The following is a 24,328-nucleotide window of genomic DNA, read 5'->3' on the forward strand; positions in this document are numbered from 1 at the left end:
TAATTCACACAATAAAAATATCATACGAAGACAGTTTCAATAAATTTCATTCTTTATTTATTATCGTGTTCGATGACACGATAGTAAATTGTAAAAATAAAACCGTTTGTTTTAACTTAAAATTTATGCTTGCCAATTTGACAAACCTTATTTATTTCATACTTCCTGTTCCAAATGGGATTCTTTTTCCCCACCCGTTGCCATTCAATGGATGAAAAGTTAAATTAACGTCTACTCTAATAACTACTTCAGTATTATCCAATTAAGCAGTCACCAGATTGTTTCTTTATAAATTTAGATTTATTAACTAATTCAATTTAATGTCATTCGTATAAAAGCATAAATTTTTTAGAGGTAAGATTTCTTTAGAATTAAACGTGCCATGTTTGTTAAAAAAGTGTTTTAATTCTACAGTTACTATTATATATTTATGTTTTTATGTGTATTTTTTTATTAATTTTATTCTTTTCAGGGAGGAGAATATGATGATATGTGCTCTGTTTCTAGCGTAAGTTTGTTTTTATTTCTTTATGAATAGCTAATATGTATTATTTCACTTTTGATAAAGGCATATTTAACGTTTCGCTGTTTGTACTGATATGCTAACTAATTGTAATGCATTTGGAAGCTGCAACTAATGTACTTTTAATCAAAGTATTTTTTGTTAAGGAAATTTAGATTATTTTTGACTGGGATTTTTTTAATATAAAACTATGTAACTGGTAAAAACTTTTAAAATAATTATTATTAATAATTATAATATTTATTAATTTTTTTACTTTAATTAAAATACTTTTATAGCACTTAAACAAGTTAATTTTGATATCTTTTAACCAAGATTCTCTTTGATGAATACGCAAGTGTCCCAATTCAAACCAGAAATAACAAAATCAAATGACACTCGGGATTATTTATTTATTTATTTATTAAAACTGCTCTTAAAAAATATATTCCCATATTGTAAGTAATAAGTTCGTAATAATAATGAGTGACCCAATAAGTAAGTAATAATGAATTTCAACTTTATTCTTATAATTATTTAGATGAAATTTTCAAGCAGAGTTTAGTATAAGTGTTTCTCAATTTCAGAGATTCAAAGTCTAATATCCTTCTTCTAGATAAGATATAAGTGGTCTTAATCTTTTAAACGCATGGGCATATTCGATTTCAAAAACACAAAAATCCACTGAAAAAAGTACTTAAATTCTCTCCCCAATTAATCGAACTAAATGGGTATTATGGTCGGTGTTTGTGCCACAAAATAGCATATTTCATCATAATTGTGGACTTAGCACACTCTTAATTGTAATTTTTTATTTAATGAAAAATTACAATAATGATGTTCACAATTATGATGAAATATGCTTTTTTGTGACAAAAACACAGACCGTAATATCAAATTTTAAGAAAATTATTTTGATGAAAACAAATGAACGGACCAGGGAAAAACCTTATGAACTTGTTACTGGGCTATAGGACCATAGGAAATTTCTACCTCTGACTGGTATTGCTAAAAATATTGTAATATCTTTTATTACATAAAAAGTCCTAAGGCGGTTTGATATTTTTTTTCCCAATGTACTGCAATAAACAATTTTGATAAATATGTATACTTGTTATATTATTTGAAAAAATATTCAGTACTCAACACAGTATATTTTTTACAGTATATAAAATTGCGGTATATTATATTATTTGAAAAAATATTTAGTATACTCAATTATTCAGAACTCAAATAAATATTCAGTACTGAAAAAAAAAAATCAGCACTCAAAAAATACTCAGTACTCAACTCAGTATATTTTTCTCAACAGCTTGATCCAAGACGAAAAGAGTGGATACTTAAATCCGCTTCCAGTGATTATCACGAATTAGTTAGATTATTGCGAGAAGAACCTAAACTGGTGAATGTCACTGTAAGTATTCATTTTATTTTTAAAAAATTTACTTTTTAATTTTATATGGAAGTCTTGGGACAATAGAGTGATTAGCCATGCTTTTTCTACTAGGCGCAATTTTACAAACCGTACCTTAGTGTTGTTTCCAGATTGTTACTTTAAAGTTTCTGGAATTTTCATTCGATGACATATTTGTGTATGAATATTATGTTTTTCTTCAAAAATACCCTTCTAAACAATACCGAATATTTCCTGATATAACTTATTTAGGATAAGAAGCCCTTCAAATATTGTGTAAGCACATAAAGAGGTTTTTTTTTATTAATTTTGCTGACAATGGGGGAAGCATATGAACAATGCTTACGCAAAAAAAAAAAAAAAAATCCCCTTTTTGAAATTATTTTTAATGCAAGAAAAGGGAGGGGGGAAAATCAGTTTCGGAAAAATTTACCATTTGGAAAGATACATTTGGAGAAATAAAAAATTTGAAAAACAATATCTTTAACGAGTTAAGTTTCATGAAATAGTCATTATTTTTTTTAATAAAATACTAGAGGACTAAGCCCCTAGTTCGCTGACGCTCACCAACCCCGATGATTGCTTCGCAATAATTTCTGTTTTTTGTCATGAAATAGTTGAAATTATTCGACTAAAAATATATGTACTAAAAAGAACATTTCTCCCGCCACTTCCCATGTCCAAATATTTCCCTCCCTTATGATATACTATTAAGATCTATTAGTGAATTTAAATCATTTTTCTAAGTAATCATTTTTTGAAATAACATTTAAAATTATAAGTATACTGTTTTAACAAATTTTTGTAAATTCACAACTGTGATTTAATATTTTTGCTTACCAAACTAACGGATGTATAATTTAAATAGAATTTTTGCATTCATCACTTTGTTCATGAAGCTGAAAGTTAAATTCTAAATCACTTAACGAATCTCTTTTTACCTTAATTCATAACAGTATAGAGTAATTTGCACCTAAAAATTTTTAATTTTTTTTTTAAGAAACGAAATTAAACTAAATAAATATTAAACACATAACTAACTATTCAACACTACTTAAATTATTATTTGAGACAATCCAACCAAATGAATTACTATTTATAACTACAATGTTGCCAATTTTGATAAAGAAATACCCGATTTTTACGGTGCCACGTAAGAGAAAAAAATATAATAGATAAACGTATTTAAACTTATAATTTGTTGTGGGGCAGCCGAAGACCCCATTTTATTTATTATTTTTTAAAAAGTACCTTATAGTGGAAAAATAATTGCGTGTCTCAATCACTAGAATCCCAGAGAGACCGCAAAACATTCGATACGAGCATTAAAAAAAAGCAAATAGAATTTTTTTTATAGTTGGCCCAAAAGAAACTGTAGACGGTGAAGGATATACGTAAATCTACGCCCACCCTACTCGTGCGTGCAGGTTATGTAGTGCGCGTGCCAAAAATTCCAAAGTCAACGGGTGGGCACCTAAAAATCATCTCGTCTGCAAGGGGGCTTCCTGGTAATATCTTTAAGACCCCCTGACAGAAGAAATATGTGGTGCAAGTGAAAGGTATGACAGTTTTCCTCGTTGACTTGGTTATGTGATGGTGTTTTAAAGAAAATGTAGGCGTGTTTACATGCTATGGAATATATTTTACTTGTTAATCTTTAGATCGCTGTAACCGTGATTGATTTCACTCCAATGTGGCTGGGTAGTTTCGTCCTTTAAAAAATGTCTTACTAAAGATTGTAATTTGTAGTTTTTTTTTAAATTTATTTATTTTTCTTTTTGTTTTATTTGAAAGTATGGGGCTGCGATGGCAAGTTTTTCCATCCATAAATAAGTTTCTTCCATCCCAAGTGGAAGAAAGGGAAGAAAATCTTTAGAAATGTAAAGAATTAAAACGATTATTTTAAACAGTTTATTGTCGCACTATACTTTAAATAATAGTTTTAACTCCGAAGCTTTTTAATGCATTCTTAACACTAAACATACCAACACTTAATATCTACCTATTTCTACCTTAGACGGTCAAATGACGGGACTTAATGTTTCTTGATTGAAATAAGAAATTTTAATTCATTGCCCGATGCATTTTTTACATATACAGGGTATTTCCATTGTACATTTTCCGCAAACATATTTCTTCTAATTATTATTATTTCTATCATTATTATTATTTCTATAATTCTTACAATTATAAGAATATATATGAGAATTATAATTCTTATAATTATTCTTATAATTAATATTATTTCTTCTAAGAACTTGTGCTGTCTTGATTGTTTCGACATTTTTCTGGGTAAAAACAGACAGTTAGTTAGAAATGAAGTAAAGCTATCAAAATAAAATATAAGCTACTTACCAAAACATTTAGTTTTTGTCACTTTTTCTGTCACAAAAATGTAAATCTAAAATTTTAGGTACTTTCTTGAAATTTGAATTCACAGTTATTCTGATTGAACTAACTACGTAACAGTCTTTGCAGAAATGTGCAACTATAATCGAATGCAATACGTTGATCACGCATTGCATCGTAATTTCTGATTAGATAACCTTATAAAGCAATAAATTGTTCGTCAGGTCAAATGACCGGTTGTGATAGTACAAGTATTACCACAAAACAAACAAAATACAAAAAAATAAATAAATAATAATAATAAAATATTTACAGTATATAATTGTTAGAAAAAGTCATGAAGGGAAATGTGCAAAAACGATAAGATGATAAGCACATTGTCGATGCAAAAGTTCTTAAATGGTCTTACAAAGTGTTAAATAAGTGAAAACTAAAAAGAAGTAAAAAACAGTTAGTGTAGGGATGCATTAACTTTTTTTTTTTTAAAATTAAAGTGGTATGATTGTCCAAAAACCTCTCACGATTTATTAAAAAACTCTTACGGTTATAAAATTTTTTTTGGGGGGAGGGGGAGAAATAATTTTTTTAATAACTCGATTTAATTCCAAGATACACAATATGCTTTTTTTTTCATGACGGTATTTCTTTTTTTAAAAAAATAGCAAGTTCCAAAAGTATGTTTTCTTTTTAAAAAATTTTTTTAATTTTATTTTTCGATTCCATCTCCATTGAAAACATCTTTTTTTAAAATGTTCCATCTTGTAATTAAATGTAGATGTCGCTTCACTTGTTTGACTAGTCAGCGATCGCTCGTGAACAAATATTGAAGCGATGATTTTACGGAACAGTTGTTAATGATCCATCGTATTAGCATGAGTCCATATCGAATTTGCATCGTCATTATTTCAATATCAGGAAATGAAAAGCGAGAGATCCGGTTCTTAGTGTTTACATTTTCGATGCTTCTAACATTTGCATACCCGGCTGTTTTTTTCATATTTAAGTTTTTTTTATTTTTTAACCCTTTGCATAGTATTTCTTAAAGCGTTTAACTTATACTCTTTTGATGTTTTTTTTAAGGGGGGAAAAAAGAATAATCGTTGCAATAGCAAAAATGAGTGCCTCATCCCCTTTGTTTTGGGGATCCTCATAGAGGGATCTGTTACACTTTCCAATAAACACATGTTTCTTTGCAATCACAATTTTAGTACATTTTATTCTATAATACATTCCGTTTATATTTCAATATATATCGTATATATCAATGTTCAACTCCTTAGCATTGTATATGGAAGTCTTGGGACAATAGAGTGATTAGCCAAATTACCTTAGTGTTGTTTCCAGATTGTTACTTTAAAGTTTCTGGAATTTTCATTCTATGACATATTTGTGTATGAATATTATGTTTTTCTTCAAAAATACCCTTCTAAACAATACCGAATATTTCCTGATATAACTTATTTAGGATAAGAAGCCCTTCAAATATTGTGTAAGCACATAAAGAGGTTTTTTTTTATTAATTTTGCTGACAATGGGGGAAGCATATAAACAATGATTACGCAAAAAAAAAAAAAAAAAAAAAAAAAAAAAAAAAAAAAAAAAAAAAAAAAAAAANATTTTTACATATACAGGGTATTTCCATTGTACATTTTCCGCAAACATATTTCTTCTAATTATTATTATTTCTATCATTATTATTATTTCTATAATTCTTACAATTATAAGAATATATATGAGAATTATAATTCTTATAATTATTCTTATAATTAATATTATTTCTTCTAAGAACTTGTGCTGTCTTGATTGTTTCGACATTTTTCTGGGTAAAAAATAACCTTAGTTAGTTAGAAATGAAGTAAAGCTATCCAAAAAATATAAGCTACTTACCAAAGCATGTAGTTTGTGTCGCTTTTTCTGTCACAAAAATGTCAATCTAAAATTGTAGGTACTTTCTTGAAATTTGAATTCACAGTTATTCTGATTGAACTCACTACGTAACAGTCTTTGCAGAAATGTGCAACTATAATCGAATGCAATACGTTGAACACGCAATACATCGTAACCTTATAACCTTATAAAGCAATAAATTGTTCGTCCGGTCAAATGACCGGTTCTGATAGCACAAGTATTACCACAAAACAAACAAAATACAAAAAATAATAATAATAGAATATTAACTGTATATAATTGTTAGAAAAAGTCATGAAGTGAAATGTGCAAAAACGACAAGATGATAAGAACCTTTTCGAAGCAAAAGTTCTTAAACGGTCATTTGGCCGGTTATGGTATTTTTAGTGTTAAATAAGTGAAAACTAAAAAGAAGTAAAAAACAGTTAGTGTAGGGATGTACAACTTTTTTTTTTTAAGTATTAAAAGTGATATGATTTAGGCAATTGTTCAAACACCCCTCACGGTTTATTGAAAAACCGCTTACGGTTATACCAGTTTTTAATTTTTTTTTTTTTTGAGGAAATAATTTTTTTAATAATTCATTTTAATTCCAAGATACATTTTCTTGACGGTATTTCCTTAAAAAAAAAAAAAAAAGAAGTTAAGTTTCAAAAGTGTGTTTTCTTTCTTTTAACATTTTTTTTTTTTTAATTTTATTTTTCGATTCCATCTCCATTGAAAACATCTTATAGTTTTTTTTTTAATGTTCCATCTTGTAATTAAATGTAGATGTCGCTGCTCTTGTTTGACTAGTCAGCGATCGCTCGTGAACAAATATTGAAGCTATGATTTTACGGAACAGTTGTTAATGATCTATCGTATTAGCATGAGTGAGTGTCCGTATCGAATTTGCATCGTCATTATTTCAATATCAGGAAATGAAAAGCGAGACATCCGGTTCTTAGTGTTTACATTTTCTATCATTTGCATACCCGGCTGTTTTTTATTTTTCATATTTAAGTTTTTTATTTTATTTTTTAACCCTTGCATAGTATTTCTTAAAGCGTTTAACTTATACTCTTTTGATGTTTTTTTTTTAAGGGGAAAAAAAAGAATAATCGTTGCAATAGCAAAAATGAGTGCCTCATCCCCTTTGTTTTGGGGGTCCTCATGGAGGGATCTGTTACACTTTCCAATAAACACGAGTTTCTTTGCAATCACAATTTTATTACATTTTATTCTATAATACATTCCGTTTATATTTGGATATATATCGTATATATCGATGTTCAAAAATTTGAACCTCAACTCAAAACACAAGGAAATTCATTGGAACATTTTGGTGAAACTATCCCGCGTTTGCGTTACATCGAGAAGAAAAGCACTAAAACATTCCGCTGGTAACCCAACGGCAAGGGGATTCGAACCCACGATCCGTTTACCACTGAGGGTATTTTACGTTAACACTGTGGAAGGGGCGAGCCGAGGGCAAAATTCATCGTCGGAACTTGAACCTGAGTTGCATCATATTGACCGAGTTCTTTATCCCCTGAGCCATCGCGAGTCTTTGTAGGTTTAATTTGGAAACCTGGCCCTTGTGAAATGTAAAAAGCCGGCACTGCTGGCATTCAATAAAATTTTAAAAAATTAATAATCAATTAAAAATTTATTATTATTAATTATAATAAGTAATGTGAGTTTGCATCATGCATTTGAGAACTAGTGCTTCACGAGGTTAATAAAATCAAGATATCGTTGTAGATGAATTGATATGCATTTAATAATTTGTTGTTGTTGCCGTAGGCCTTTAAGGCAAGGGGTGCGATTGTTATTGTTTTCCAGTAGCCAGGAATTCAACCATGTCACACCCGTATTTAGAGCGGAACCCTTAATACATCCATCCATTCATTCATCCGCAAATCGTAATTTTGACATGGAGGACCTTGTGACCCAACAGATTTAACGGGTACCAGTCACCATTTACTACACGGGAGTCATTGGCCGGCGGTATTAGAACTCCCGTTCTTACGAACGTGTGTTCAGCTCCCTGCCAACCAGGTATCCAGGCCTAATAAATGTGTTAAAATTTTTGAGTCTTTGTTAAAAGTATCGGGTGAATCCAACAATTCTATGTTGGGCCTATATTGGCTGTAACATATCGGGTGAATCGGACAATTCTATATCGGACCAATATCGGAAAATAACGGTCCTTTATACCCTTATTGAGCCAATATTCGTGAATATTAGTCCAATGAGGAAAGTTATTTTGCTGCTAGGGTTCGTGGGAAATATTATAATGGTTTTTTTTCTTCTTAACTTTGCCTCTACGATTGCTTTTTGGATGAGGAACACCAAAGCATTAAGTTCCTCAGCAGCGTGAAAAATTGACTTTAGTCGAGGGGCAGCATAAAAAAAGAAGACTTAGAGGTTTCAAGTGGGCGGTGGGATGTCCTGTCGAGCAGTTGATGGGAGTACTGAGCAAACAAAAACAGCGTGTAAGCAAAACAGTGAGTTCTGCTACGAGAAAGAATCGTAAAGTTGGGGACCCACAATTAAGAACAACATAGAAAGACAATAAAAACTCTTAACGTTATCGAGCACGTCCATCTTACTTTTCTGTCTCGCAGACATAAACCAGTTTGTTGGAGAGAAGTTAAATCTTGTGACTGCATGCTAAGCAGGCGCCACAAAGGAAATTCTTTTTTTTTTGGACTCGGAGACATCCTTTTATGAAGTAATTTTTTTAATGCTTAAATATTCAATTTTGCACAGAAATTCCATTAGACTAATGATTTGTAGAATTTTTTTATTATTTAATTATTTGCGTCAATTATTTTCAACTATAAAACACAAAAAGTAAAAATACTACTATGATCCAACTTAAGTTCGCATTCCTGATTGAACCATTGTCCATATATATTTTATTTTATAACCGTCGTTTAACAACCGACCCAATTTTTGGGTTTACGACTGCTAATGTTTAACTCCGTAGCCTTGTAATTTTGAACCCAATCCAGAAGACAAGGAAACTCTTGGATCAAGTATTGGGAGAAATTTGCCTTCGTAGAAGACTTTTTAATGGAACTAACCCGCATTTGCGTTACATGGAGAGGAAGACCACGAGACCCTCTCACAATTAGCCTGATAGCAAAGGGACTCTAACGCATGATCCGTCTATTACTGAGGATATTTCACGTCGGCACTGTGGTTGGTACAAGCCGGATGCGGAATTTGTATCGACCAACCATCGCTGGGATTCGAACCCGGTTCACCTCATTAGAAGTCTAACTCTCTAACCCCTGAGCCATCGAAGCTAGTCCATATATATTCCAAAATTGTGACTCGACTTTTATTATGACAGCTGAGAAAAAGTGTGATTATTGACAGTGTATATTTAGAATATCTATCAATGATTGAGAATATTTTAGTTGCTTTGATTTATTTGGATTATGATTATTTCGTCTTTAATTATCCTAATTTTTAGTTTTTGGTTCTGATATTTCTAATTTTTTTGTTGTGCGTTGAATAACCCATTTTCGAAGAATACAAATGCGATTTTAAAGAATCTAAAGATGAAGATTTCCAAGATCCAACATCATTTTATTTTAATTCCCTAAGTTGGTGAAAATAGCTGAATTTTATAGTTCGAACTTAGGGGCAATCCATTAATTATCTACACGTTTTCATGCTTTCGCTTTTCAACTTAAAGCAATTCTAATAGGGTAAATACACCGAAGATTTATTACTATTATTAGTGAATATAACCTTTTTCTCGTTTTCTTGATGGCACAGGAAAACTACTCAATAATTACCAAGGGGTAAGTAACAAAAATATATTTAAATCTTTAACATGATGAATACGGTACAATGGTAGACGATTACTACTACTACATTACAATGTGATGTGCTTGCTTTTTACAAAATCTTAGTTTGCAGTTACGGTTACAATCTAATGATAAACTCCGCCATCTATCGGTGGTTCAATAACATGTATTTCTACACATGCACGCATATATACATATATGGTTTATGTATAGATGGACATATACAATAATATGCTTGCGGGCAAGGTTATATACATGGTTCATGCTTAACCGCAGGGCTCATTGTTTCAAACTTGTTACGAATTCAATTTTGTTTCTTATAAATAAGAAAGCACATTTAACAATTCTACATTATCTAGTGATGAATTCAGGGGTCATGTGCTTACATATTATTTTCAGGAGATTGCCGTAACAGATTTTGTAGGATTAGAGTTTTATACTTTAACAAAAATATTGATTCACTTTCTTCCTAATTTTAAAAATGTGTCAAGTATTTTTTCGTTCTATAATTTGTCTAGGTACCTAAAATGATTCTAAACTTTTGAGAGCTGGTTTTTAAAATTCGAAAGTTTATCAAAAACAGGGCCACTTCGTAAAGTGGCTTTAAACGCGGATCCAGACAAATCGATTACAATCGATTATCTGTTGAAAAGATGCATGCTCGAATAATTTATCCAAAATTATTGCAGACCAATTTATCCTAGCTCTCTTCCGGAATAAGTATTTTTCAAAGAAATGTTTCATGTCTGTACCTAGTCCTGTCGGTTGGTCGGGATGCCTGAGGCAGAAGTGGCCCTTCACCACTTCATCATGAATTGAAAAATCGTTGTGTTGTGGGAGTTCCTTACGGTCCTCCTTGTTACCCTAAAAATAAAAGTAGATGACCAAAGATGTCTGTACCAAAACAGGCTTCGAAATTTATCCCGAACTGTTTGTTGCAGTCTTCTTCTTATTCATCTTTGCTTTGTTTGGAAATAAAAATTTTTCAATAAATGTTTGTTGACTTCAAAAATGACATGTTAGTTCCACTCAGTCTTGAAATAAAATATTTCCAAATGTTTCACGTTCAGAAACAGGAATTTTTTGAAGATTTAGTTGATCCAAAACTGTGACAAACCTACTTTAATTCTGCCTAGCCGTGTTACGAAATAGACAATTTTCTGAAAATTTTGCAAATCTATTCCAACTTAACTGTAAAACAGGCCTTTTTTTTTATTTTTTTACATAGTGGATTTTGGATCTGTCCTTTAAAATTTTAGTTTCAAAACTGGTAAATTTCGATTAATATCTAATTGCTACCAGAGTCAAATTTTTTTTATGGTTTTCCATTGATAGACCAACATAATCTTAATGGTAACAGTGAAAATCTCTTCTTTCCCCCTCGTGGCCGGATATCTTACGGTGTGTATATATATAATTAAACACATCATCCAAATTAAACGAAGATCTTCAGCTGCTTAATTAATTTATTGAAAGTTATGCAGCACATTATTTACACAACTATTCTAAACACATATATAACAAGAGTATTTATCCCAAAGAAAAGTAACATGTCAGTCCTCGACAAAAGTCCCGCTTCTTCTAAAACGACCAACCTTTACCCCTCCTCTCTCACTTCTCCTTCTTCCCCCTTCCTTTCTTCATAGTAAGTATCGTTTTCAGTTCGCTTTCAATCTTCACAGTAACCATCAATAATTCCATTCTGAAACATTATATTTTTGATGGTAACCAACATAAATAACCATCACCCCAAAGTAGGAATTCGGGCTGAATTATGATTGTTCAAAATAAGAATAGCAACTTCTTTTGATGGTTTGTACATGTTGAACCATCAGAAATTTCCATCATAGTTTCTTAGAAATTAGTAGTTGGAACGATCATGAACCACCATCAACCCAATGTAGGAATTCTGATTTTTCATGGGCCAACATATAAATAGCAACTTGTTTTGATGCTATTTTGCTGCTGAACCAACAATAATTATTATTAAACCATCATAGAAATGCATTGTTGTACCATTATAGATCATCACGAATTTTCATCTTAGTATCTTAGAAATCAAATGTTGGAAAGATCATGAACAACCATTACCCCAATGTTGGAATTCTGACTGATTTTTGATGGGCCAACAAAAAAAAAATTGTTTTGATGGTATTTTCCTGAGAAAGAATTCAAATTAAACTATCATGGAAAAGTTTAGTTGGAACCATCACGGATCGTCATGGATTGTTGATCCATGAGAATCAAACTTCTCTTGATGGTTAACCATCATAGTATATCATTACCATCAAATAGCATTTTTCATCATGGAGTGATGAAAGTTTGTTCGCATATCAAAAGCCATGAATGCATAATTGAATATGTTGGATCATGATGACCATCAAATGATGTTGGACCATCATGAATCGCACTAAAACCAACATAGACCATCAAAATGTTTTGATGGGACCATCAAGAATTTCGACCTGGGGTATTCAAGGTATAATAGAATTGTTGCCCTCCTTACGATCTTAAAATCGCCGCATCAAAATACGAAACACACAATCGTATACACTTCAACGACAAAAGATAGAAGCAGTGGCATTATATAAAGCATCACCACGCTAAAAAGTGACAACTTCATCCATTAACAGAGTTGAAAAGGTCACCCATGATAAAACTCTATATAAGATTATCTCACATGATCAAAACTAACGAACTCCCCAGAGTTAATGGAGGGGAGGACAGCTGGATAAAAAGCATTTTCAATTAATGACGCAGTTGCTGTTTGGGAAGGCGGGTACTTTGTCGTGTGGACTTGTACTATTCAATTGTATTGTCACAAAAATTCTTACAGTTGCAAAATTTATTTCCTCATTGCTTGATCATATCAGTTTGTTAAACATTATCGCTTATTTGTTTGGTTAAAGAGTAAGAATGTCACGTATATATTTGTTTATTTATTCATAAATTTTTTATTCAGCTCTTCTGATTTCATGAGAAAATTATAATTTCGTTCGCGCATGAGTTCGATTTATAAAAGGACGTCGTTTAGTTTAAAATTTGCCATTTGGGGTCGAAATATTATGTAAGCATATTTTTAACAATTCTGGACTATGTTATGTTCATAACACATTCTCTCCTTCTCTTTCGTTTTACCCATTACTCTCTTAAGTATTTTTACTTCGTTAACTTTCATTTTTATCCCCTAAGTTTTATCTCTCTGTGTAAGCTATAAGCTAATTCTTTCATCTTGATATCTTCCGGTTTTATGCTTCGAATGCTTCCATAATTTTCTAGATGTAAACAAACGGGAATGTCTGTTAAGAAAATTTTCTGTAAATTCTATCCAGAAATATATATATTGAGTAAAATTTTTCAGACTTCTTCTTTCCCTGAATTTTGTTCCAAACTTAAAGATTTTAAATAAATTTGAAAATAAGGTAATTTGAATATCGCTCCTTTTGCCCGTTTAAATAAATTTGAAAATAGGGGGATGTGAATATCACCCCGTCTCCCCTCTTGTCAGCAAAAATAAGCAATTCTCAAAACCCTTCCTCCGTTAGATGTTTACGTAATATTTGAAAGACTCTTTCCTATTTTTCATGTCATTTATTTATTATTTTTTCATGCAATTATGTGGAATTTAAAACAATGTTTACTTCATATTCTGATTTAAGTTTTGTAGCTGGAATGATTTTTATTGATAAATTTTGTATGATATTCATTATATAATGAAAATTATTAAAATAGGCGTCAAAATCATATTCCGGCTATGATAAGTGATTCAACATAAATTACTTTCAAGCATTCTTTACTTTCTTCATTAGTGATGTAATTTTTTATTTTTAATTTCGACTTCCACTTTAAATAACAATAAAAGACCGTTATAACGACAATTCGCAATATCAGCAGGAATTGTCGTTATAGTGAGCTTGATGTTATAAGGAAGCACATTAAACGTGAAAATAGTAAGCTGGTCAAGAAAGAATAAAGGTGACATTGTAAATGTGTGGTCATCGCGAAAGGCACATTCTTTTGAAGTATTTTGAAGGAACAGAAACAGAGCGTTTCGTAAAACAGAAGTGTTTCTCTGTGTAAGAAAGAAGATAACTTGACAGTGGGTCACTCACACATGCCTCTATAAACATGGTGCGTAGCGTTTTTAAAAAGTGCTTAAAGGTGCTTATTTTTGATTTCCGTTTTTTAAAAGCCCTTAAAAGTGCTTTTTTCATTGTTTGTTTTTAAAAACTGCTTAATTTTCCCTTTTCGAAAATTAGATTTTTTTTTCTTTACCGTGTCAATTTTCGCCATGTATTGTGCAAAAGCATGCTTTTCACATTGTTCTATTCGACGTTTTCTCAATTCATTCAACCACAATCTATTTCAGCTTACCGTTGGTCCATTGCGCATGAAAGCGCCAATCACTATACAAGTTTGATGAAATATTTGCGAGTCCGCATGTAACCTGGGTTCGGTGAGATTATTGCGCTCTCATGTGCAACTCATCTACATTTTGCAAGATATTCTCAAATTCAAGCTTCATTTTCCGCCCTCTGAAATCGAACTGAAAAATCGCTTGATCATTTTTTAATGGTTAATGCAATCAAGAAAATGAGTTCTTAGTCAGAAATTAGTTATTTTATCATGATCGTGTAAAGTCTTAGAAAATTATTTTGAATTTAGTTAATGTATATGATGCTTAAAAATATTTTTTGAGTGCTTAAAAAATACTTAAAAGGTGCTTATTTTTTCTTGAAAGATTTTGCTACGCACTCTATATTAATCTGGAATTGAAATTAAAATAAGTTTCGTTTTTATCTTTTCTGTAATGATACCAGAAATGAATTAAATTTTGTTTTTTTTTTCATATAATGTTGATAGCTTAAAAAGTATACAAATACATTTCTCTTTTAAAATAAATAAATTAATAATAATAATAAAACATAGGGTAACTATTTCAAATTTGTTGTAAAAATCTTTATATCTTTAATGTTAGTACAGACGAACCTCTGTTCAGGTGGCTAAATCCCGATTATAAGTTCGTTATAATTTGTTAAATAGAAAATCACATTTTGCATTACTTAAAAGACACATAACAGGTTTTTAATTCATAAACACTAGACATAATGAAAATAGCTATCGATACACCTTTATCGTGTAAACTAGTATCTATACTATTTATTTTATGAATCTTAGCCATAAAAGAAATCTGCATGGAAAGCAACAGCAGAGCAAAACATCCAGATCATGCTACATACATTTTCAACTAAAAAAAAAACTAAATTTATGTATCAAATTATAGCTGCATTTATTATAATAGTAATTTTAAACATATTTTCATACATTACTGCTACTGGATTTTACTGCTTTCTGTAAAAGAAAATCAATTTAAGGTCATTTCCCCCTTGAAATGCTTTAACAAGTTTAAAATGTTTTGGGAAATAGGGAAAGTGGATCTCTAAGAAAAGTTCGTTAAATAGGAAATTCACTTCGCTATTTTCCAGTTATTTTACGAAGTAATTTCCAAAATGTTCTTGGTTCCTCGCAAAATAAAGGAATTCGCAAATGGGAAGTTCGTTAAGTAGAAGTCCGACTGTATTATGACGGAAACTTGTCGTAACAACGGACTTATCGTAATACGCCGTACGCGTTACATCGTGCTTTTACTGTAGTTTGTTAGAATGTCCTGAAGAAAATTTATTATAAACTTATTTATTAATGAATTTGTATACAGCTTTTACTGGTAAATAAATAGATTTTAAGTGCTTATGTTAATATTATTCTTCAGGTGACTTATTATATCAAACTGTTTCTTAGTATTTTTTACAGCTACGTATTTTTTTTCGGAATTTTAAATCTTGGTGTTATTGACGTAATAAGCACTAGAAATTTTCTCGTCAATGAAATTTTGACTGAGAATTAATTACATTGTCCCAAGTCTTTCAATCGTTGTGTTGTTTATGTTTTTTTAACATTTCTTTTTTCTTTTTTATGTTGCTGGAAACGAAAGGACCACCACAAGGTGAGAATTATATTTACTTAATTTATAATTATTCAATACTAAATCTTAGAATGTGTTGAATTGGAGAATAGTAGTCCCTCGGTGTTTATATTATTTTTATTGGGAACCATGTTCTTTTTAAATCGAATTTGCGATTCCAGGTTACGCGATTTCTCCATTCTCTTCACTTTCCCCCCTCATAACTTAAATCTGAGATTAGGGGGGGAAATGTTCAATTTTGATAGTTTCTTTAAGTTTCAAGTGTAATGCCCGACCGGAAGATGTCAACCGTTTTTAAAATTTCTAATAATCTAACGGTTAAAAACTTCATTCGTTTCAAAAATATATAAATATCATATAACAGTCGACTTGCTTCTAACACTTCAAAAATAGTCACAATAGGCTTTAGAATGAAAATGGGCGCTTATTTTTGAAGTACATGCCGACTGTTATGTGCTATTTATATATTTTTGAAGTGACTGAAGCTTGTAATCAGGTATTATTTTAACTTAAATTTGAGACTGGAAAAAAAATTTGAATTTTTATAATTTCTTAAAATTTCAAGTGTAATGTGCGACCAAAGCTTTAAAAAAAATTTTTTTTTTTACCCAGCCTAATAAATATGTTCTATATTAGACTATTTACTATTATTATTTAAATGTATTGTTGTGTTTTCAAAATATTTATTTTTCTTTTCTTTTTCATGTCCTGTTTGTTATTCTCGATTAGTATGTAAGTACATTTTGAAACTTATACTTATTTCACTGTTAAATTATGTTTTTATTTCCATGGTTTGAATGTTTTAGTTTTCTTTTTCATTTGTAAGGAAAATAAGTTAATATTTTCACTCTTATTATTACTATTTTTTTAATATGGATTTGTAGTTTTTGCCCTATTTTAAAGCGCGTATTTTTCAACTTAAAACTCATCATGTTTAACACTATCTTTCTTATGAGCTGTTTTGATATTTTTATATCATTCAAAACTTAATTTATTTTAAAATATTAGTTTTTTTTCTTTGAAATGCCAATATTTTCCACCAAAACAAATACATTTTATTTACAAAATATGCTAGTGTGGCCCTTGCTAGATCTCGGGGGGTTTAAAATAAGGGAGAATGCTTAGTGCCAAATATTTTATTAGTTCTACACATATAGCACACGGACAAACAAACATAAATTTAATTAATTAAGAAAAGGAGAAATAAGTGTAAGGTCCATTCAGTTCGAAGTCTGAGCATTCACTGTCTTGTATGTGGTGGCGCTGTTGTAGCTTAGCGATGTGGTTGCTATACTAGTAAGTAGTTTTAAATAGGAACATTTTTAACGATCGTTATAGAATGAACATTTACCTGGATTTAAAAAATTATCATTTTCATTTGNATTTCACTGTTAAATTATGTTTTTTTTCCCCCATGGTTTGAATGTTTTAGTTTTTTTTTCATTTGTAAGAAAAATAAGTTAATATTTTCACTCTTATTATTACTATTTTTTTAATATGGATTTGTAGTTTTTGCCCTATTTTAAAACTGTTTTTCAACTTAAAACTCATCATCTTTAAAACTATCTTTCTCATGAGCTGTTTTGATATTTTTATATCATTCAAAACTTAATTTATTTCAGACTATTAGTTTTTATTCTTTGAAATGCCATATTTTCCACCAAAACAAATACATTTTATTTACAAAATATACTAGTAAGTAGTTTTAAATAGGAACATTTTTAACGATCGTTATAAAATGAACATTTATCTGGATTTAAAAAATGATCATCTTTATTTGAAGAAAAGAAATTTAACCTAAGGTATTGAATGTGTGAAAGTATGACTCAATTAGGCAACATAAATGAAAAGTAATTTTCCTCGTTAACGTGACTTCGACAACTTAAATAGATAGAACTGTTTTTCTCGCTCTTATACTGTTATTATTTATCTTTAATAAGTTTGAACCCCATAATGTTAATTTTATTTTTTGCCTATTTCGCCATATCTCGAAAACTTTTTACACGCATTGAAACAATTTTGTATACAATTATAAAACTTGATTATAATAAGATAATTCCAAGCAAAAAAAATTAGTAAATATTTTTTTTTTATTATTTTTTACTATTTCATTTAATAATAGTTGAAAATTTTTAAATTGTAAGGCTTATATTTTTTACATCATTTTAAACTATCTTATTTTAAATTTCAAAACACTAAATTTGAGCGAAATCAGGTAAATAGTTCTTGAGAAATTGAATTTTAAACATGCGACGTTCTTAAAATTTGATTTCACAGGAATTATTCAACCGATTTCGCTTGAATTTTATATTTTGCCTCTTAAAATTAGTTGTTTTAAAATGATGTAAAAAATTTTATACCTTACAATTCAATATTTTTTCGACTGTTGTTAAATAAAATAGTAAAGAGTAAAAAAATATCTACTAAAATTTATTTTTTGCGTGGAATTATTTTTGGATAAACAAATTTTATAATTGTGTGCAAAAAATTTTCAATTCGTATCATAAGTTCTCGAGATATGGCGAAATAATTAACATAAAGGAGTCAAAACTTTCGACTAAACTATTAGGACTATATCTCCCATATTGCTGCTACCTACCAGGGGTCTGTTTAGAAGAAATTTGGATCCTTTAACGGACCCTTCACAAAATAATTTGTCTTTTAATCGGACCCTTCACAAATTTGTTTACCTTCATTATTGTTTTGTTAATCGAATAAGCCCTTCCCAGGGAGGGGGGGGGGAGAAAGACAGATGTAAACGAACTAAATTTTGTCTTCGGCAGACGCTCCTCACTTTATTCGTCCGAAATGAATATTCTGCATTCAGCAGTATAGGCTAATTTAGTAATTGCTGTTTATTTTTAAAATTTTAATTTTTTTAATTATAATTTTACAGTGCTGAGCATAATCTTGTATGTCTTTACAATTTAAAAACTCCTTGAAAAAGTTTTTTTTCTCAATAACGGACCCTATTTGCACAAATTCACAAAAGCGNAATTTAATTTTTTTAATTATAATTTTACAGTGTTGAGCATAATCTTGTATGTCTTTACAATTTAAAAAATCCTTGAAAAAGTTTTTTTTTCTTAATAACGGACCCTCTTTGCACAAATTCACAAAAGCGGACCCTGGTTGAAAGAATGTGACTTAACGTTTATTTTATATTCACAAATTACGAGCAATTTTTTCACCATTTTACAAAAACTGACCTTTCACAAAATTTCTGGACAGACCCCTGCCTCCTATATTTTGGGGGACAGAAATCTGAATTCGTCTAAAGAAAAGGCATGAGTAGATTCAGTTTTTGTGCCCGATTCCGTAACTTTTAAGAATGAGTCATAGAACCTGAAGATTCGATTATTAGATCAAAAGATATTAAGGGTGGTTCGTTTTTTATTCTGCGCACTGTACACCTTCTCAATAGTTTAATCTCCTCTTTATACTAAAAGTACAGTTCTTTGTGCTCCAAGCATTTCGAATTGACTTTGCTGATATAAATAAACCTATTCTGTATTTTACGGCTTGTACCAGTAGATAAATGCATGTTTTTCCCCATAGAATGTGGTGAAATCATCAATATTTCAGCATTTACAACGTCTCTATGGATGTAAATAAATTAAAAAAGCGTAGAATCAATTATTGCTAAATGTAAAATGTTTCCCTCTGTCCATAAATGTTTCTGTCAAACCAGCCAAATAACTATATTTTACCCTTACCCTTTTTCTCGACCTTATTCCTGCCGAACCTCTTGTTTTCGCACTCCTATGATAGTTTACAGATTACGTGATACCCCCCTCCCCATGCACGCAATGCAGCGCACGTGCCTTGCAATTACGTCACAGCGGGCAGTCCTGCTATGAAATGTTCACCCCTCCCCCATCATTCTTGTAAAGTAATTAACCGCCCTCTTCTCTTTGGTTTGTGGTTTATTGAGATAGCGTTCCATGTTGGTGGTTTATTTTATTTTTAGTTTTATGAAGACCATTTTTATGTCGTCTGCTGGAATGCGTCTCCTCCCTCATTTGTTCTCAAGACAGTGGTTCTCAATTATTTTCGGTTGTGCAAACTTAAATGATCGATCTTCTTTTGCCAAAGACCCCGCATTATAAAAGAAAGTGCTGTGAATATACTAATTAAAAGAAGTCTACTAATTATTAATTACTAGGAGGCTTCGCCCCCTGCTCGCTAGCGCTCACCAACCCCCGGAACTTCTTTCGCAGTTCATTTCGGATTGCTTCGCAATCCAATGCTCGCTTTGCTCGCTCATTGGATACGTTCTTAACGTCTAGTTTTTGTATACTTTTTTGAATACTGAAGTTCCNTGCCAGTAAGTTGTGATTTATTCAGCTAAAATTTGGGAGCCACGTAAGAGAATTATATATATTAGATCAGAAACACATCATTAAAAGGCTGAAAGCTTTGGTGTTTTCAAAACAAAGCAAACGTTGCCACCGGCGGAAAAGAAATGCAGCCAAAATTTGGGAGCCATGTAAGAGAATTATATATAATAGATATTGAAAACAATTGATGTAAAGAATAAAATATTTAATATAATAAATGTGCTCTTAGGGCCGGAATAGCCTGGGGCACTGGGCCCATGTTCAAGAGGTCGTGGGTTCGATCCTCGCCGGCCGAAGAATCCCCGTGTAGTAAATGGTGACTGATACACTTTAAATCTGTCTGGTCCCAAAGTCCTCCATGTTCCCATAACAAATCACACCTCTGGGGGAACTGATCCAAGAGTTTCTTTGTCTTCTGGATTGCTTCATAATTACAAGGCTGCGGAGTTGAACATTAGTAGTCGTAAACCCAAAATTAGGTCGGCTGTTCAACGACGGATAAAAAAAATAAAAAAAAAGTTCAATTAGAGCCGTGCTCGCTCAGGGGATAGAGCGTTCGCCTTCCAATGAGGTGGATTGGGTTCGAATCCCAGCGATGGCTGGTCGATACAAATTCCGCTTTCGGCTTGCACTGACCACAGTGCTAACGTCAAACATTCTCAGTGGTAGTTGAATCATGGGCTAGATTCCCCTTGCCGTCAGGCTAACCGTGGTAGGTTTTCGTGGCGTTCCTCTCCATGTAACGCAAAAGCGGCTTAGTTCAATCAAAAAAGAGTCCTCCACGAGAAAAAATTTCTCCCAATACTTGATCCAAGAGTTCCCTTGTCTTATGGATTAGGTTCAAAAGTACAAGGATACGTAAACATTAGTAGTCGTAAACCCAAAAGATTGGGTCGACTGTTCAACGACGGTTATGAAATAGAATAAAATTTTTGCTCTTGTGTTATGCTTATACCGAAAATGAATAAAATTGGCTGAATTATGGTTCTTCGAATTCTTGTCCTTGAATTCAGTTTATTTTGAATTGCAAAACTCGATGAGAAATACTTAATGAAACTTATCTTATTTTATCTTTTCATAATTTATTCAATAGAGTTATACTGAATAGCTAGGATTCGAAGGATTGTTGGATCTAAATTAGTCAACCTAGAGACTGATTCAACTAAGATGGTCATTCTTTAGTTGTATAGATACCTTCGATACTATACCATAGATATAGTTTGTCTACTGCAGAAACTCCCCCCTTCACAAAGTCTGAGGCCGTCTGCTGCTATGGAAACAAGAATAGCACCTTTCAGGGAGGGTAGCTCCTCTTCACTCTAGGGCTACCACAATAGACTGAAGAATAAGATTCCCTTTCTCCCGCCTACCCTAAACCAGTCCCAAACAGCGACCCCTTGGAATAGTTGTACCTCGTTACCATATTTACCGCCACGGGTCCAGACAAATAGCTAGGGGAGTTCTTGCTTTAGACAAACTGTACCATACCTTTTATTTGGCTTAGTGTCTGTTTACATTTAAAGTATCGAGTTAAGTTATTTGTTTTTTATTTGTTTACAATTATTACTGTTAGACTGTCGCACCACACGTGACAAGCTCTATAATTTTTTTCTTCTTACATTTTCTTCCTTTTTTTTCTGAAAGTTTATTAAAATATCTGCATAACAGGATGTTCATGCATCTTCCACAGTTTAAGGATTTCGGCTATTGTACATTAAAATACACCAGATGTGACTGATTTTGGAAACTATCTTATGAATCTGAAAACTATTTTGGAGACTATTTTTCGTATCTGAGGCAGCTAAAGCGACTATTTTTGGAATCTTACCACAGTGTCAGCTTTGCTATTGCCATAGAACGAGAAAAATTCGGGGAGTTTTTGCATATATATATATATATATAGTAAGAAAAACGGAAGTCAAGCTTTACTGGGTCAGTTAGCGGGTGGGTGACCACTTTGATCCGCCTGCATAGGGACCGAGGGTGCGTGCTATAGGTCCTCTTTAAAATGTTCTACCGTAAAGTGCTTGACTTCGCTCGCAGGTAATCCGGCTACCTACGCAGGGGAGCCATCCCCTCTGCAGGGGATCAGAATTGCGATGGCATGTTTTCGGATCATCCTCAGTGATGTTTCCCTGACCGTCGCCAATAGCCCATTGTGCAGCTCTAGTGCGACGTAAATGAAGTACCTCTATCTATCTATCTATGTNTATATATATATATATATATACATATATATATATATATGTTTTTTTTTCTTCTTTCAAATTTTTAATTTCAACTTTTGTGGCCAGTTTTTATTGTATTTTATTAATTAGAATAAGGAATAACTGAAAAATTATTAATTAGATTCTCGTCTCCGGCTTTATATATAGCCTCTTATATACCCTCACCCTCCTCCTATATAGACCTTTATTATATATAGTTGGACGTTTATAACTTTTTTCATAAAATCTATCTGAAGAACACTTCGTAAAGATTCAAAAACACATGAAGCTGAATATGTTTAGATGCAGCTATTGAAGACGCAGGTTATATTATATACAAAGTTAGCTAGGTCGTTAAATACAGTGCTATTTAAAGGATTCGCGTTGGATTCAATTATTGTATTGAACTTCAAAACCCATACACCTGTAACATTTCATTTGTGTAGCCTTATGTCTTGTCTTCTGAATGTCTGTACCCGCCCCAGAAGATCGTTAATAATCCTCATATTTTTTTTTTGTCTCTTACTCTGCGGGGTGTCCATGTCCTCCCCTTTCTGTAACCTCTCTGAAATGCTAAAAGATGATACTGTCTGTTCTACAGTTTTTCTGGAGTTTAAAAGTCAAAAGTTATTTAAACAATAAGTTTATTTCTTTCTTCTTTTTTTTTTGCTGTCACATTTTTACTTTTTTATTACTCTTTGTTTTTGATGTACCATCAAACGTTAATGTTAGCATATTGTTCAAGAAACGAGATTAAGTTCATTTTACAAATTATCACATAGGTTGAAATTTCGAAGTTTATATATTGTTGACAAGGTAAGAAGTTTTATAATGATTTTTTTTCAAATGAAAATTCTTTCGTCTGGAAATGACGGGTCTTCAAATGATCTTCTTTTGAACACAAATAATAAACCAGGTTACAAATAAACGTATGCAAGAGATACTACTCAAGAAAGTCTGAAAACACAAGGATCACGTTGAGAGCCAAATGGCTTCAAAACACACCAAAAACAGTAACCCGGAAGTATAGGCAATCAAGAGCTTGCAGCGCTCCCTAGCGTAGAAAACACCATCCATATGTTTGTACATTTGTAGTCAATTCTTATTTTGTAAAAATAATGTTATTATTGAACAATAATCAGTAGATGAACCTAAATAGGATGGAGCAATGAAAGGTATACCGTTACCCAAAAGTATGTGAGATCAGAATACTTTGGCTACGCGGCCTGCATAGGAATCTGTCCTACATAAAAATACATTCATTTTAGAAATCAGTCGTACCTAAAAAATTCTTTGCGTAAGAATCTGTTCTGAAATTCATTAGCCATTCAAAACAGGTCTAACTGTGAATGGTTTCGCTACATAGGAATCTATCCTACATAAAAATGCATTTATACAGAAATCAATCGCTCTTAAAAGATTCTCTGCGTAACGGTCTGTTCTGAAATTCATTAGCAGGTCTAATTGTGAATGGGTTCCCTGAAATTCAAAACAGGTCTAATTGTGAATGGGTTCCCTGCATAAGTATACCACAGAATAGATTCTCTACATAGGAATCTATCCTACATAAAAATACATTCATAGAGAAATCAATCGCTCTTAAAAGATTCTCTGTGTAAGAGTCTGTTCTGAAATTCATTAGCCATTCAAAAAGGGGAGCCATTTTGGTGTAAAAGTTATCATTTGAAGTCTTAACTTCAGCTTCCTATCACCCCACAAAGTACTCTATTTTATCGTTGATCTCTCAGGTTGTTGATGGACAGCTTAGGTACATTTAATGAATGTTTGCGTCTACGGTCCGTTCTTGTGTCAACCTCAT

At 31.5% G+C, this 24,328-nt stretch overlaps 1 protein-coding gene across 1 annotated transcript in view; it reads left to right on the plus strand.

Annotated features, from left to right (window-relative positions):
• LOC107439313 (ankyrin repeat domain-containing protein SOWAHC) overlaps positions 1-24,328 on the plus strand; it is a 127,419-nt gene that overhangs the window by 22,445 nt on the left and 80,646 nt on the right. Inside the window, exons 5-6 of the mRNA XM_071183008.1 lie at positions 473-508; positions 1,815-1,916. Of these exons, the coding sequence (XP_071039109.1) occupies positions 473-508; positions 1,815-1,916 (138 nt within the window). The remainder of the gene's footprint in view (positions 1-472; positions 509-1,814; positions 1,917-24,328) is intronic.

Source organism: Parasteatoda tepidariorum, chromosome 7, assembly GCF_043381705.1.
Source record: "Parasteatoda tepidariorum isolate YZ-2023 chromosome 7, CAS_Ptep_4.0, whole genome shotgun sequence".
Lineage (NCBI taxonomy): Eukaryota > Metazoa > Arthropoda > Arachnida > Araneae > Theridiidae > Parasteatoda > Parasteatoda tepidariorum.